Source organism: Micropterus salmoides, unplaced genomic scaffold, assembly GCF_014851395.1.
Source record: "Micropterus salmoides isolate LMB-PRFRI ecotype aquatic unplaced genomic scaffold, ASM1485139v1 Ms_hic_scaffold_16, whole genome shotgun sequence".
NCBI classification, from domain to species: Eukaryota; Metazoa; Chordata; class Actinopteri; order Centrarchiformes; family Centrarchidae; genus Micropterus; species Micropterus salmoides.
The window spans coordinates 4,846,724-4,861,719 of record NW_024040707.1 but is presented as its reverse complement, the minus strand read 5'-3'; the positions used below and the strand labels follow the sequence as shown (position 1 = coordinate 4,861,719).

At 38.7% G+C, this 14,996-nt stretch overlaps 1 protein-coding gene across 1 annotated transcript in view; it reads left to right on the top strand.

Annotated features, from left to right (window-relative positions):
* Positions 1 to 12,247, top strand: part of dnajc5ab (DnaJ (Hsp40) homolog, subfamily C, member 5ab) — a 30,050-nt gene extending 17,803 nt beyond the window's left edge. Inside the window, exons 2-5 of the mRNA XM_038722164.1 lie at positions 5,471 to 5,638; positions 6,718 to 6,931; positions 7,256 to 7,427; positions 8,838 to 12,247. Coding sequence (XP_038578092.1) covers positions 5,532 to 5,638; positions 6,718 to 6,931; positions 7,256 to 7,427; positions 8,838 to 8,935 — 591 coding nt within the window. The 5' untranslated portion in view covers positions 5,471 to 5,531 and the 3' untranslated portion in view covers positions 8,936 to 12,247. The remainder of the gene's footprint in view (positions 1 to 5,470; positions 5,639 to 6,717; positions 6,932 to 7,255; positions 7,428 to 8,837) is intronic.
* The last annotated feature ends 2,749 nt before the right edge of the window (positions 12,248 to 14,996 follow it).

Genomic DNA, 14,996 nt, shown 5'->3' with positions numbered 1-14,996 from the left:
CACTGCTTTAAAGATCCTGGTGTTGTGGGAGGATTTATGTACATATAGTGCAAAGCCACGAATTATAAACACATAGACTCTCATTTGTTATTGCGCGTTAGTGTTATTATTCAAACAGACATCAGGTCACAGTGGGTAAACAGACAGCACCACATTTGGCAGATATTCAGAGGTTCACGGGCCGTTTGATTATGTTTTATTTGTTATGGAGACGATGTTGCACAACCTTGGAAAGCCGAGCAGAACAAACAAAACAAAGTTTGTACTGATGTTTGTATGCAGCTGTTTCTTCCTTGGTTCTGTACACATGTATTAAAGGTGCAAGCTAGCTGGAAGCTATCCCCTAAAATATCTCCGGTTATGTAGACTTGTAGATTTATCCAAAATGAGCAATGGATGCTGAATTATTAGGAAAATATTGTTCTCTAAAGAGGATTTTTTTGGATTGGATTTTTTTTGTGTGTGTGTGTGTGTTACTAGTTTCTTCTTCTCTTCAAACTTTGCATGGATGCATTTGCTGGACCATTCAGGAACTCCGATTGGTGTAGCACATGATGAGATCAGTTTGGATTTTGTGTTACTTGACAAATGAAGGATGAGGTGTGACCTATTCACAATATAGCAAAACAAAAAAAGCATAATTAGCACAGATGCAGCTAACTTCACTGCAAGTGTAAGACGAAAAAATTGCGGACAATGGTTGTAACTCAATATGCACTGTTGGACAGTAATATTTTGGCATCCATGTTGAATTTCCTTTATTTGTCAGGTATTTAATTGGCTGGATTTGCTAAAAACAGGCATTCCTAATCAGGTTATCTTTTAATAGATTTTGCAGAAAATTTGACTATACTAGACTATAAATATATTATCGCTATATACAGTACATACACCGATCAGTCATAACATTCAGTCCCTCCAGGATTTCGCTGGCCTTTTTTGTGATTATCGTGACTTAAGATGCATGATTTTGCAGCAGCTTTTCTAAAAAATTGCGATGAACGTTCCGATATTTGGGGGCAAAAAGTGAAAACTGCAAAGGTAGATGTGATATTTTTAACTTTAGAATTATAATTGAATCATTAAACAGTCGCTCCATGTGGTCCGATCCAATTACAACCAGCTTCTGTTGGTCAGATTGTTAAATAAGTTAATGCTGGTTCTGATAGAAAGGTGTCAGAACGCACAGTGCATACACAATGGATCCATTCCTCGACGGGTCCGGGCTGTTTGGCTGATTGTGATCGAGATTTTTACTTCCCACTGCCACTTTTCCTGCATTCGGACGGTGTGAACTGTTTTCCACTCTAGTTCAGACCAAATAAATGTGGTTATCAGATGAACATGAAGCAGAGCGAGGCTGAGCAAGAGCATTTCATGCTCAGTGGATAAAATGAGTCTCAGGTGTGGAAACACTACACATTTCAGATCTCACACTCTTAAGACACGGACCATATGCTCTCACCCTCATTACACCGTGTGTTAATTCTTTCCAGTGTGTTTCTTCCTGTGAATTGGTGATTTGATGAACAGCTCATTCAACAACGGAAAGTCTCATTGGCTGCCGGCACAGGTGGGCAGTCTTTGGTTTAGGCTCACTATGGTGGTGGTTAGATGTGATTATTCACCACACATACACACACACACACACACACACACACACACACACACACACACACACACACACACACTCACACACTAGCACAGTCTCTCAGTACGTTGATAATCCCTGGTGGTATGGATGAGTCGCCCTCATTGGTTGATCCCAGTCAGGTGGGTTGTGAATCTGTGTTGTGACTGGTTAATCCGGGACACGGCATTGGGCGGGATTTAGGTAGGTGTTAAATCGATGTGCTCTCAGGCGTGTCATTGTCTCAGCATTGTAGGGTTACCATGGCAATAACAGCCATCTGGCGCCAAATAGGGCTTTAGACATAGACTACGGGCTGACACACAAATGAGGGCTTTCAACAATGTAAACATTTGTGTCAGCCTGGTGTCATGCATCGTTATATTCCAACGAATAGGAATAGGACACTTTTACATGAAGCTTTTTTAGTGTTTTGTGTGTTTGTTTATGGCGGCTGTTTCTTTTATACTCAGTGTTAGTCCACTTTGTGCCCTTTTTTTCCACCCTGTGTGTGTTTAAGATTGTTCAAACACCACTGACTATCTGCTAAAGTTAACCTCCTCCCACTCACTGCCTCACTTCACACACACTTTGTAGTGTGAGTGATTCAGCCTGACCAATACATTGGTATGGCTGGTATTATTGGCCAAGTTTATTATTGGACTATACAGTAATGTTACACCACCAACATGCCAAAAATATGTTAGAAGGGTTTAGAAATTACAGTTTGTCTATCAGAGAGCACTGGCTAAAAATGTCACACTCTGTTTCAGGATTGATTAGGCTTGAATTTGGGTTTACTACATGCCTTTTACACATTTTTATCCAAAGCAATTTCTATATATGTCAGAGGTTGCACACCTCTGGAGCAACTAGGGGTTAAGTGTCTTGCCCAGAGACACATTTGAAGTGGGAATTGAACCCTGGTCTCTCACACCAAAAGCTTATGTCGTATCCACTGTTCCACCGCCACCCCACTTAGCACTGTGCTTTGTCAGTGAACTGGACTCAAATTGCAGCTAAAACATACAATACTTACAAAGATCACACTAGTGCACATTTACTGAATATAGAATACTTAATTATCTGTTTTTATCATGACATTACTGCTTGAAAACTGCTTGAATTGATATTTCAGGGCGTCTTTTAGTGGCATCTTTTCTAGCAGGAAATATACAAATTCCCAAGAAGAAATGCTAGAACACTTCATTACCAGAAACTGATGAAAAATGGTGTTGCTCAATCGGTTAACTCAGAGCATGTTGGTTTTATTATTTCAGCTTCCTATGAATGCACCACAGAGTATTTTAATATGCGTGTAAATGCCGCTGATGGGAACTGTGTTCTCATTACAATATTCATCCCATGAATCATAGTGAGATAATTGCTCATCAGAAAGGTGCCGTTGCAGTGTAAAGACAGCGTGCGCAGCTTTTTATCGTGTAGTTAATATAAGTCTGGTCCAGTCCGTCTGTGTAGCTGAATTGGCTTACTGTGGTCTCTAAGCCAGCTAACGCCCATCCACCTGCTGTCTGATAGGGTTATATCAACACAGGGTTAGGGCTGCTCAGGTCAAAGTTCAGGAAGATTTCCTTCAGATGTAAAAACCCCTTTACAACACATGTTGATGGGTGTAATGTTTTTGTACTCTGGTCTGCATATGATGCCTGCTGTCCATAAACCCCTTTATCCCCACAGTGTTTTTATTATGCCTCTGCTGGGAACTGACTCTCGTACATGTATTTCATTAGGCTTTTACCAGGTGATTTATCATGAATGCTAGTGGAAGTGCATAACATGCAATTCCACTAAGTTTAGAGCGTGCTACAGCCACGGCAGCTTGGATAAAGAAGTTACCAGTGGCTATTTTTCCACATTAGATATTCTGTATTCCAGTTGACAGTCAAAAATTAAACCTCCCAAGCACTACATGATGGTAATATTAGTCTTTGTTTAAGGTAATAAGTTACTAAGTAGTAAGTTAAGACACTGAACTTTGAGACAACAATTTTTCTAATTGAATGAAAAGGAACCAAATGAATAAAGCTTTCTCTCCACCACTCGTTTACCAGCCTGTTATGTGCGAACGTAATTTGGATAGCTAAGATCACATCTTGTTGTGATACTTACCCGCACATGTAGCAAGTCATTTCACAGTAAGGTTTGTTTTTTATTCATTCAGTTATTGGATAGTATTTCAAGAAACATTGTTCACTCTCCAGTTTTGTTTAAACTCGTCACAGCCATGATATCAAAAATGACATTTCTGTAGACTGTAGCTGTTTTCCTGTGTATTTAGATGGGTCATTGTCTTAGTTAACACTTCCTTATTTAATCCTGTAGATAAACAGAATTACATCACTTACATCAGGATTTCTCAACCATTTTATAGTGCGGAGGATTTTTTTTCAATACTGACAATTTTGTCTCGGGCTAACCGACTGGCACCGGCCCGTCACTTCGCACTTAAGTTAGACGAGGGGGGGTCTCTTATAAGTCTGTCTGTGGGTTCACGTGCATGTAAGTTTTGATTCGTGTCAACAAAGGACAGAGAGATGGGGGATTTAAAGGAGAGCACACAAGAGAGAAAGTGGGCCAAACGAAACACCTCCCAGCAGCCCTCAGAGTTGATGATGATTTCATGTGATGATGGACTGGTTTATCTCGCACGCTGATGGCCTACTCCAGTTTAAATCAGTATATTGTTGTTTAGGGGCGTGACAACGGTTGACTCACCAAGTTCAAAATAATTAAGACTTTTAAAAGACTATAAAATTTAAGTGAAGTGAATATTTTTCACTTTCTGTTTGCCAAATCATATGGTTTCCATGCGACCTAGTGACAAATGTTCAAGACCCTTTACCGGTCCGCAACCCAGAGTTAATTCAGGGGTAAAACAACGGCAGACGTACGAGAGCTGGCGAAGCGGAAGAGGTTGACTGTACAAACAGTACAAACTGCTGTACTGCATGTCATCCTGCACACAACGATAACAGGACTTACCAGTTAACATTCCTTCAACTGCTCTCATCTACTTCCTGCGTCTTTACCAACACCTCTACCTCTTGTTCTTCTAGTTCTGATTAGCATCTTATTCACTGCAGCTCCTCTAAACATAAATGAATCTCTCTCTCTCTCTGCCTGGCTGTGAGACATGAACTTAAGTTACCCTAGTTAAACTCATTTATTCCTTTCTCTTCCTCTACACATCACACCCTTAAATCCCACAACGCCCCGTATTAAGAAAGAGGTCAGTCACCATCTGTCCATAAACAAGCAGCTTTACATTCACCATAAAAGGTGGAATCAGTGTAATATTTGATCATGGTTTCCTGTTAAAATCTTCCAAATGTGCTCTGCTGGTGTTTTCTCTTCTATCAAAGCCACGTTTCTACATTCACACGAGTGCTACTCGCATGAAACAGCTGTTTGTGTTTTCTGAGTCTCCTCTCTCACCCTGTCCCTGTGCTTTGTTACGTCTAAGCCTCTAAAAGCCAGGAAAGACACCGTTTAGTGTAACTTTATCTGCAGCAGGGGGGCTTAATGGACCTGTACCTGAAAGATGACCGGTTTGATAGCGTCACCTAGCATTTGGGGACTGGATCAGACAGAATAAGACTCAACATTTTTGTAGGTTAATGTAAATTGTCTTGCCTTTTGGTCTTTTAAAATTTCAGCCTAATGCAAGATAAATACGCTGGATTTATATGAGAGAAGATGTGCTAGAAGGAAAGTCAAAAGGGCAGATGAAAGGACTTCAAGTTGGAAAAAAACTACTTGTTTGATTCTAACCTTTTAGCTTCTTTGCCCTCTTTTCTTGTGTTTCTTCCTACCTGACAGGTGAGAGACTGAGTGAGAGCGAGCGAGTGAGAGAAGGAACAAAGAGAGAGACACAGAGGTCATGGAGCAGCAGAGACAGAGATCTCTCTCCACGTCGGGAGAAACGCTGTACGCCGTGCTGGGAGTCGACAAGAACGCCACGACAGAAGACATCAAGAAATGTTACAGGTATATGTTAACACACATACACACAACAGCCCCCATCCTCCATCTTTAATCCTGATGTTTTACGTTGTAACCCACTAGAGGGAGCCAGACGCCTGTATTAAACTCTTCTAATAAGTTAAAGGGATACTGAAATAAATAGAAGTTAATTTAAGCAGTTACATGTAGATATTTTAATAGTGTGTGTACATGTGTCAACATTTTCCTCACACTCGTGTTGATTTGTTAAGCTCTTGAATAAAGCATTTAGCGTATTTAGTTTAAATAGGTTTTAAAGATGTAAAATCTAATTTCCCTCTTTGCTTTAAAAGAGTAATCCTGCACAGCATGGTGGGTTTGTAGCTAGTTTATATTGATTTGTGTTACTTTTAACTGCACCTGCTGCAGCTCTGTGTTTCTGAATCATGCTTGACAAAAATCTCTCAGGCTTACACCCTTATTCAATTACAAACAAACTTGCTAACAACATGACATTTGTTTCTGTTGCTAATAGTAGCATATAAACATTCACATTTTATAAAATAATCATGGATTTTATTTGCAGTACTGCAGTAAACAAATTAAGCATTATTCTGTTCCAATTTATCCACATTTCTGCTTCTTTCTACTAGATTTCTGCTTGCAATGGTGCTTAAGACAATATGTAAATAAATAAATAACAACAACATAAGAGTGACATTTTACACAGTTTTGACTTAAAGTCTCTGCCCTCCTTTTAATTTTCTGGGAGTAAATTTCTATATTTAAAAAGTGTTTAATACTTAAGAGCAATTCTATTATAATATTATGGTCCGAGTAAACCTTCTTCATTCATATGCTTGACTGAAAGACTGTTGCAACATACAGTTTGCCCTTTTCACAAAAGACATTTTGACATGCCACAAGGGAAAGGCACGGGTAAATAATAAAAATTTATGTTGGCTGAATCCCATTTAGCTGTGTCACAAAGTTCTGATACTGTCATGGCTTACCAGAACATTTGTTAGTAGTCCTTTTTATACTATGACTAGTAAAAAACTTATTTCAGTGCCATTCTCTAAGATCCTCTATTCTTTCTGTGGGGGGATTTGTTGTTTTTACAGGAAACTGGCGTTGAAGTTTCACCCAGATAAGAACCCGGACAACCCAGAGGCGGCCGAAAAGTTTAAGGAAATCAATAACGCCCACTCCATTCTGAGCGACGCCACCAAGAAGAACATCTACGACAAATACGGCTCGCTGGGGCTCTACGTCGCAGAGCAGTTTGGAGAGGAGAACGTTAACACCTACTTTGTTCTGTCCAGCTGGTGGGCGAAGGTAGGAAGACAGATGGGGGGTGAGGCCAATGCATGCACTGTGGACTAGCTGTGCTTCGTTCGCTCTTTCTGCCTTGGCACATGCAGACTGAAGCAGCTCTGAGCTGTGTTTCAAAGGGAAAGCAGAAGATATTACTGAAGCTGCAATAAACATCACAATCTTATCTACTTCTATGATGACACTGGCACTCATGATGCCACGGCTAGTCCAGCGTATAACTAGGATTTACTAAGTGGTAATTGTATCTCTCTGCCTCGTCCATGTTTACCTTCATCAGTTGTTTAATATATATATCTCTCTGTCTCCCCCCTCTTCGTCCCACAGGCCTTGTTCGTCTTCTGCTGCCTGTCCACAGGCTGTTATTGCTGCTGTTGCCTGTGTTGCTGCTGTAACTGTTGCTGCGGCAAATGTAAACCTCGGCCGCCCATGGACCAGGAGCCCGAGTTCTACGTCTCCCCCGAGGACCTGGAGGCCCAGATGACCGCTGACGAGAGAGGTGAGGGCTGGGGTGCATGCTAACTGCTTTACTGGGGGGGGGGGGCAAAAACTGGGAGTTGAAAACTTTTCCTTTCCCAGTGTTGAATATTTTACACAACATCCCTAAATGGTCCCAGTTTTGGATTACATTAACGATCTTGTGTGTAAATATCACATCTGTGTGGTCTTGCATTTAAACTTGAAATTTAGGCAATGAAATATCTGTTTCCACACTTGTTAGCACGTTAACTCTGAGCTAGATCTAAAAGCATAACCCTACTTTTAGTTTTCTTTTGTTTGACACTGTTTAGATTACTAATGCAGCTATTATTTTCATAATGGATTTGTAATCTCTTAATTATCAATAAATACCAGTTATAGTGGAAAAACTGCTAATCATAATTTCCACGATGCTTGTTTTTTTGTCGAAAGCCCAAAATATTCACTTTACAAGGAGATAATCAACAGGAGCTAGAACCAGAGGAGGTTTTCCTTCATAAATTATTGATTTAAATTAAGAATTCTTGTTGCGTATGTAATGTGTCTAACCCTAACTCTATATCCAATCATGTGAATTATGGGCCATAAAATGTCTAAAATATGATTTTGACGTGTCTTTAAAGTTGATTGGATTGTCAAGCTAATGTTACTTCTATAAAGTTCACCTTCAGTCTTGCTTTTAATCGTGTTTTTAGGGAAAAAAATGTATTGATCACACTACAAAACGAAGCCAACATGGAACCAATAATCACAAGTACAAACTGTGAGAGTCTAAAAGTAATAAGTTAAAATTGTTTCTGTTATCATTACTTTCATCTGATAAAACGCTTGGGAACCTTAGGTGTAATAGTTAAAGACATTATAGTCGCATTGGAAGAACATAAAGCAGCTGTAAAAAGCCACCAGCAAATCTCTGACATCACCCAATTAGGGCTGCATCTACCAAATATTTTCATTATCGATTAACCTGTCGATCATTTTCTCAATTAATTGATTAGTTGTTTGGTCTAAAATGTCAGAAAATATTGAAAAATGTCGACTAGTGTTTCCCGAAGCCCAAGATGACTTCCGCAAATGTGCTCAATGTAATATGTAACTTTACATACGTGAAGTTGGACGTAGACAATCTATGCAGTGAAATGAAACACTCTGCATCTCTGTCAGCAAGTTGATTGTGTAAACATGATGTTTACTCCTAGCGGACTTGATGCTTAATTTGGAGTTGCAGCGTAATGTTTTTGTGAGGTAATGCAGAGACACTTGCAGGGAACACAAACACTGTTAGGATGGAATTACATGCCTGTGGCTTTACAGAAAACGTGGCAGTGTTTGTTTTTGTTTGGTCTTTTTTAGGGAGTCTTATTGGTCTTAGAGAGATTTGTTTGCATGTGTTCTTATGTGTGTGTGTGTGTCTGTCTGTCTTCCCCAGATGGAGGCGATCCCATCGTGATGCAGCCGTCCTCCGCCACAGAAACCACCCAGCTTACCTCTGATGCCCACCAAAGCTACAGGACTGACACATACTAACACACACACACACTCATATATACAGCTCACACCTTACAGTTCACCACAGCTACAGTATCAACCAATAACAGACCCACACAACCGACTCCACCACAATCACAGAACTGATGCACATACTGCACGCACACACACACACTCACTCACCTTTCTTCTTTCTTATCATTCACCCGTGTCCATTATTTTCCCTTCAACTGCAGCGGTGAATTAAAAACACCACACACACACACACACACACACACACACACACACACCAGCAACTACTACACACACTACTCATCGACAGCATGAGCTCAATCTTTTAACTTGTTTTGAGGGGAGAAGAAAAGTGAAGGAGGAAAAATAAATACTACTAAAAATAATACTTGAAATATCAGTAAACAATAAACAGTTAGTTATTTTAACACTGGTTAGACAGAACGCAGACAAGATTGTGATTGGGTGATCCTCACTAACATTCATCTTACGAGTAAAGAGGAACTCATTGTTAGCACGGAAGGGGAATTAAAAAAGGACGCGCCAACCCTTTCAAAACAAAGAGACACATGTACTAAATAAGAAGTGTCCACACAAATTACAGGGTTTGGTTGTTTGTTTTTTAAATCATGAGAAAGAAAAAGCATAAAGATCACATAACTTCAGCACAAAAAGAAAGTACTAATGGTGGATGAAGCCAGAGAGAGAAACAGGATTGATAGTAAAGATATGCATTGACTTTTAAGAGTAATAATTTTGTGACGGTGCGTGTATACTAGGAGGCATTTCAGCCAGGATTTTCAACTGCGCTTTAAGAGCGTAAATGCAACCCGAAGCGCCTGTAAGACTATCCAGTTTTACTGCAAAGACCAGTTTGTACTTTACCACCGTGCTCTACCGTACACGCAACAAGCATGTACAGAAGCACTTCTGGCCTGTAGGTGAATACAAGGAACTTTCCATCAATCAAGTCAGACATTTTCCAAGTGGAAATGTATGCAAGGCGTGCCAGGCAGACACATCGTTGAAAATTTCATTTTTTAAACAAGAAAATTTGTACATTTAATGTTTTACCCTTGTTGTCTATAAATTTTTGATTTAAATATTGATTTTGTTAATCATCTCCTCTTAGCTCGCTGGGAAACACTTATCGAGGCTTCTCTGTCAGCCCAGTGCTGGCTGGAAGTAGGTCAGTGATCCTGTCTTTATGTTCAGTGAGGAGTTGAAAGGAGTGGGTGGGGCTTGAGGGTGTTTATTTGTCCTCAATACCCTCATAAACATAACCACGGGAGCCCCTCTCAGTCTGGAGAGGGCGGCTCACACTTCAACAGGTGTTGCACTGCCATCCGTCACTTAAATCAGACAGAACGATATGAAACAGTTTGTTCAAGTGGTCTAAATACCATCCCAGAGAGATACCTAAAGATTTGAACTTATTATTATTGATAATTGTGGCATGCAGCCACCCTTAGCATGTCAGCTTCCTCTGTCATCCAGCACAGTATTGCAGCATGATAAATCATATGAGTTTTTAGCAGAAACATCTTCCTAAAGGCAAACGCCAGAAACCCCTGCAGCTGTTAGGACTGAATCTTAACCAGCCTTTGCACATGTTGCCATGACTAAACTAAATCTACATCAGGCAATACTAGCGTGTAACATCCTGGGTCCTTTTTCTCAGTCATTAGTCACATTACTTGTTATTACCTCCATTGTAGATTTGCCGTGAACCTCCTCCTCCTTCTCTTCACTTCTTCCTTCTTCTATGTTTAACCTTGATCCATTTTCTCTTCCCCATACAAAAGATCGAGCTCCCTGGATCACATTGAAATCTCTGTGTTTGCTGTGGGAGCTACTGCAGAGTTCAGTGCTTATTAGTGGAAACATTACAAGGACATTACCACACATTAGTGACCTCTTGCTTTCATCCAGAAGACCAGACATACACACTGATTAAGCCCTTTTTTTGTTTGTTTGTTTTTAGTTTTTAATATGTTTTGTGAGGAAGTAAAAATGCTGTACATGTCGAGTAAAGTGTATGTTTAGATTTTGTGTCACTGTATTTCTTTTAAGTTGGTCAGAAATTCGAACACTTTTTAATTCTTTCTATTTTTCTCCGTAGAATTGCTTTTCACTGTTTTTGTTTTTTCTTATTTATGTTGTTTAATGAAGGGAGGATATTGATATCCAAAGTCTTATTTGTTCGTGTGGCAGAAGTTTTGTAGACAATCTTCAACAATCAGACTGCTTAGTACAGTTATATCAACTTTTGTAGGTCTTTATTTGTCACACATCAGCAGCATAACAGCTTGCTACAGTAGTTCTTTGTGTCAACTATTTGATTTTTGTAAAGAGAAAAAAACGCCTACACTAAACCAAACAGGCTAATTTATTCACTATATTTACTTTCATTCCTCAGTCAAACGCTTTGTTCATTTTGGATTTTTTACATATCATGAGAAAGTGCAATAAGAGCTAAATAAATCTCTTCCATGGCTTTCCTTCTCTTCTAAACTTCCAATCACAAATTTCAGAGGTTGTTTCAGGGAATCTGCAGATTCATAAAGTCCCTAAATTAGCTCCATTTGAGACCACAATAAGGATGAAATAGAGCTACATTAAGTTGTTTCTTACATAAGTTAGTGAAATATATATGCGATGTCTGCCCTAGTAAACATACTGGATTAAGTTTTAAAGTTTGTATTCCAGTTTTTAATTTGCACTAATCTGGTCAAAAAAACAGTTTTGATGGACCTTTTGAAAGGGTTTTTATGTAACCTGCAGATGTTCTGTTTTAACCGAAATTTCTCTTTACTTAGTTTTGTGCTTTATGTCATATGACCGTTGAAACACAGCATTGTTAAACCCAAAATCCCTCCTTTCTTTTTTGAAATGTTTCCTGTATTGATCAAACATGCAACACGTGTCTGAGTGAATGCAGCTTGAAGCCTAAAAACCATAAACCTGGAGTCAAGGAACTTCCATTGTTAGATCTGAAACCAAGACATAAATAACAAGAACTGATTTAAGTGTGAATATAGCAACCAGATGATAATAATATTGAAGCATTTTATTTATTTTATTTTTCTTAAGTTTTTAATAATTGAGTAACGACTAGCTGGTGTGTGAAGGGGATGTATAGAATTGTAGATGTAAACCATTTTGACAATCAAGTGGCAAAATGGCAGAACTGCTGTATATAAACGCAGTGGCACAGTACATAGATGTAGAGGTTTTCTGTTTTTAGCATGGACTGATGTATGAGTCTGTCAGGCAGATGGGTGGGTAAATGAAGTATCTGATGTACTGTTGTAAAATAAATGTTTCTGTTGCTTCAGAGCCTCTTTTCTCATTGGGTTTCTTTGATTTAAATGTGACTTCCATATACGACCTCAAATTATATTTTTACTTTTTGTATAATTACCCTAAAAATATGGTAATTTTATGTTTCTGTTGACATCACGCCAAAAAAGCATATACAGTATAAGAAGAAAAAAAGGGGACCAGGACAACTGCCCTGTGGAACACCACAAGACCTGTTGTCAGTCAGAGATACAAGATCCCGTGGATTAGAAAATTATATTGAATAACTCCCTTTTCATTCAATAGTCATGTCAACCATACTCCTCAAAAAGTCAGTGACATGAAGCAAGTTCCCAGTTCAAATAAGAATTACTCAGCTACCAAACATCACATCACGCCACATTCTTGGTAAAATTCCCTCTTTTTTTTATTCCACGCATTTTACCAGCAAAACCTGGCGCCTGCATTACCCACAATGCAACTCAGTGTCAGTTACATTTATTCATTTAGCTGACGCGTTTATCCAAAGCGACTTACAATTGCTATACATGCCAGAGGTCGCACACCTCTGGAGATACTAGGGTTAGTGTCTTGCTCAGGGACACATTGGTCGATGGGTCACAGTGGGGAATTGAATCCAGGTCTGTCACACCAAAGGCATGTGTCTTATGCGTTGCGCCATCACCACCCCAGTTCGGTCAGATATTCAGGTGTAGTAGTCAAGTGACATTGGTTGAGCCAATTTATCAGATTTCTCTTTGGAACCACAAAAGGCTTTACATAACTCTTTCCATATGCAGTCGTACTCCCAAACCCATGTAAACAGATCCAACAGGCGATGGGGCAGTGACACCTATCAAATGGGAGACCTGGGTTTAATTCCTACTGCGACACATCCACCAATGTATCCCTGAGCAGGACACTTAACCCCTAGTTGCTCCAGAGGCGTGCAACCTCTGACATGTACAGCAATTGTAAGTCTATTTTCGATAAAAGCGTCAGCTAAATGAGCAAATGTAGATTTACATCTGCAGCTTTGTGAAAGCCAAACTTTCAATCATCTTTTGAAATGTTTCCTTATAAAGTAGTTTTGCATAACTACCATTAATAAAATTAGACCGTGACATGACTGCACAATGGCTTTATTTCATGAAATGAATAGTTATCAGCATATTTGATCATTAGCATTATGTGTAACGTTATATTGATATCGCACAAAGGAAACATGTATAACAGGAAGAGAAGGGGACCTAGACAACAGTCCTGAGTGAAATACATCTAAATTGTTAATTAGAAAAAGGTCACAATCAGATCATTGTAAAATAAATAAATGTGAAAACCATTTCCCAATAAAACCAAAAATTAAAACATAAGTATTAAGCATCCAAAAACCACAGCACGCCATATTCTTGGCTAAATATACTGACTTTCATTTCCTGTGTTATGTAATTTGTTTTCTTCTAAACAATTAAAGCAGTAACAAACTTTTTAAAAACTACAAACATAACTATGTAGCAGATAAACAATGTGAATATAGGTATTTGTGTAATCACCACATATTTAATTCAGACTTTCAGTCCGTTTTTACATTTGTTGTGATTGAGTCATTTTGTATAATTACCATGAAAAATTAGACGACCTAAAATACTTACTGATTGTTACCATAGTAGCACCTATGCTATTGTCATGAGCACACAGTACCTGTGATAATTAATGTAGTGTGTATACATCACCCAAAGAAGCATGTATGAGCAGAAACGAACAGGACCAAGACAACTGCCCTGTGGAATGCCACCAGTTTTGTTGGGCAAGTTACTTCCAAAATGTAATAAATTATATAATACTAGTTTATGTCATTTGAGAGTTATTAGTTATATTACAATATTACTGTCTCTGAATTGTAATGCTTTACACTACTTTTGCGTTTCTTTTGAGTAACGAGTTATATTACTGTGTTACAGCAAAAAGCAATACATTATTGTAATTACGTTACTCCCAACACTGAACAGCACAAGGGATCTTAAAAGATGTGAAATACCTTTTCACTTTTTATTAGAACACTTTTCTGTGGGACTCAAACTTATGAAGTTCCACTCACTTTGTATTGGAAAAAGTTCATAATACTCATACTCATAAAACAGAGATGTAAAATAACAATTTTTAAAAAATGGCAACCAACCCACTTACCAAATTAGTTAAAAAAAAACACACCATGCCACAATCTTAGCTAAATATCCCAGCTATAACTTTGAGTACATTTACAGATGTATTGTTTTCTCATAACCTCTACACAGCAGAATAATTAAACAGGGGAATACCTGTGTCAAAGGCACTCCACTGGTGTGGAGGTTGATGTAGAAACACATAATAGATGACAATAAATATGATTTTTTTAAAGGAGAAGTTTTATGAACAATAAAAAATCTGTGTATAGCTACATAATAGTGTGTTCTAAACCATTTATTAAATTGTTATGTAGTGTATAAACGCTAAAGGGTGGTGATGTGCTCCTGTGTGTCCACTTGAATTGAACATTTAACGTAGTCAGACACCGTAAACAGGTTACATTGTGCATGGAAACATGGTGACAGTAACATTTAGAGGTTGACTGACTTCTCTGCAGTGGTCCTGTTTGCTTACAGCAATAAAAGTGTCTCAAAATGAAGGTGGTAATTATTATTACATATTAAAATGCTACAGTTGGCATATTTAAAAGGACAGTGAGTGTAGGTGTGTGTAACAGTAGAAAGAGCACAGCTTGGCATGGTCTTAATCCGTCCACATA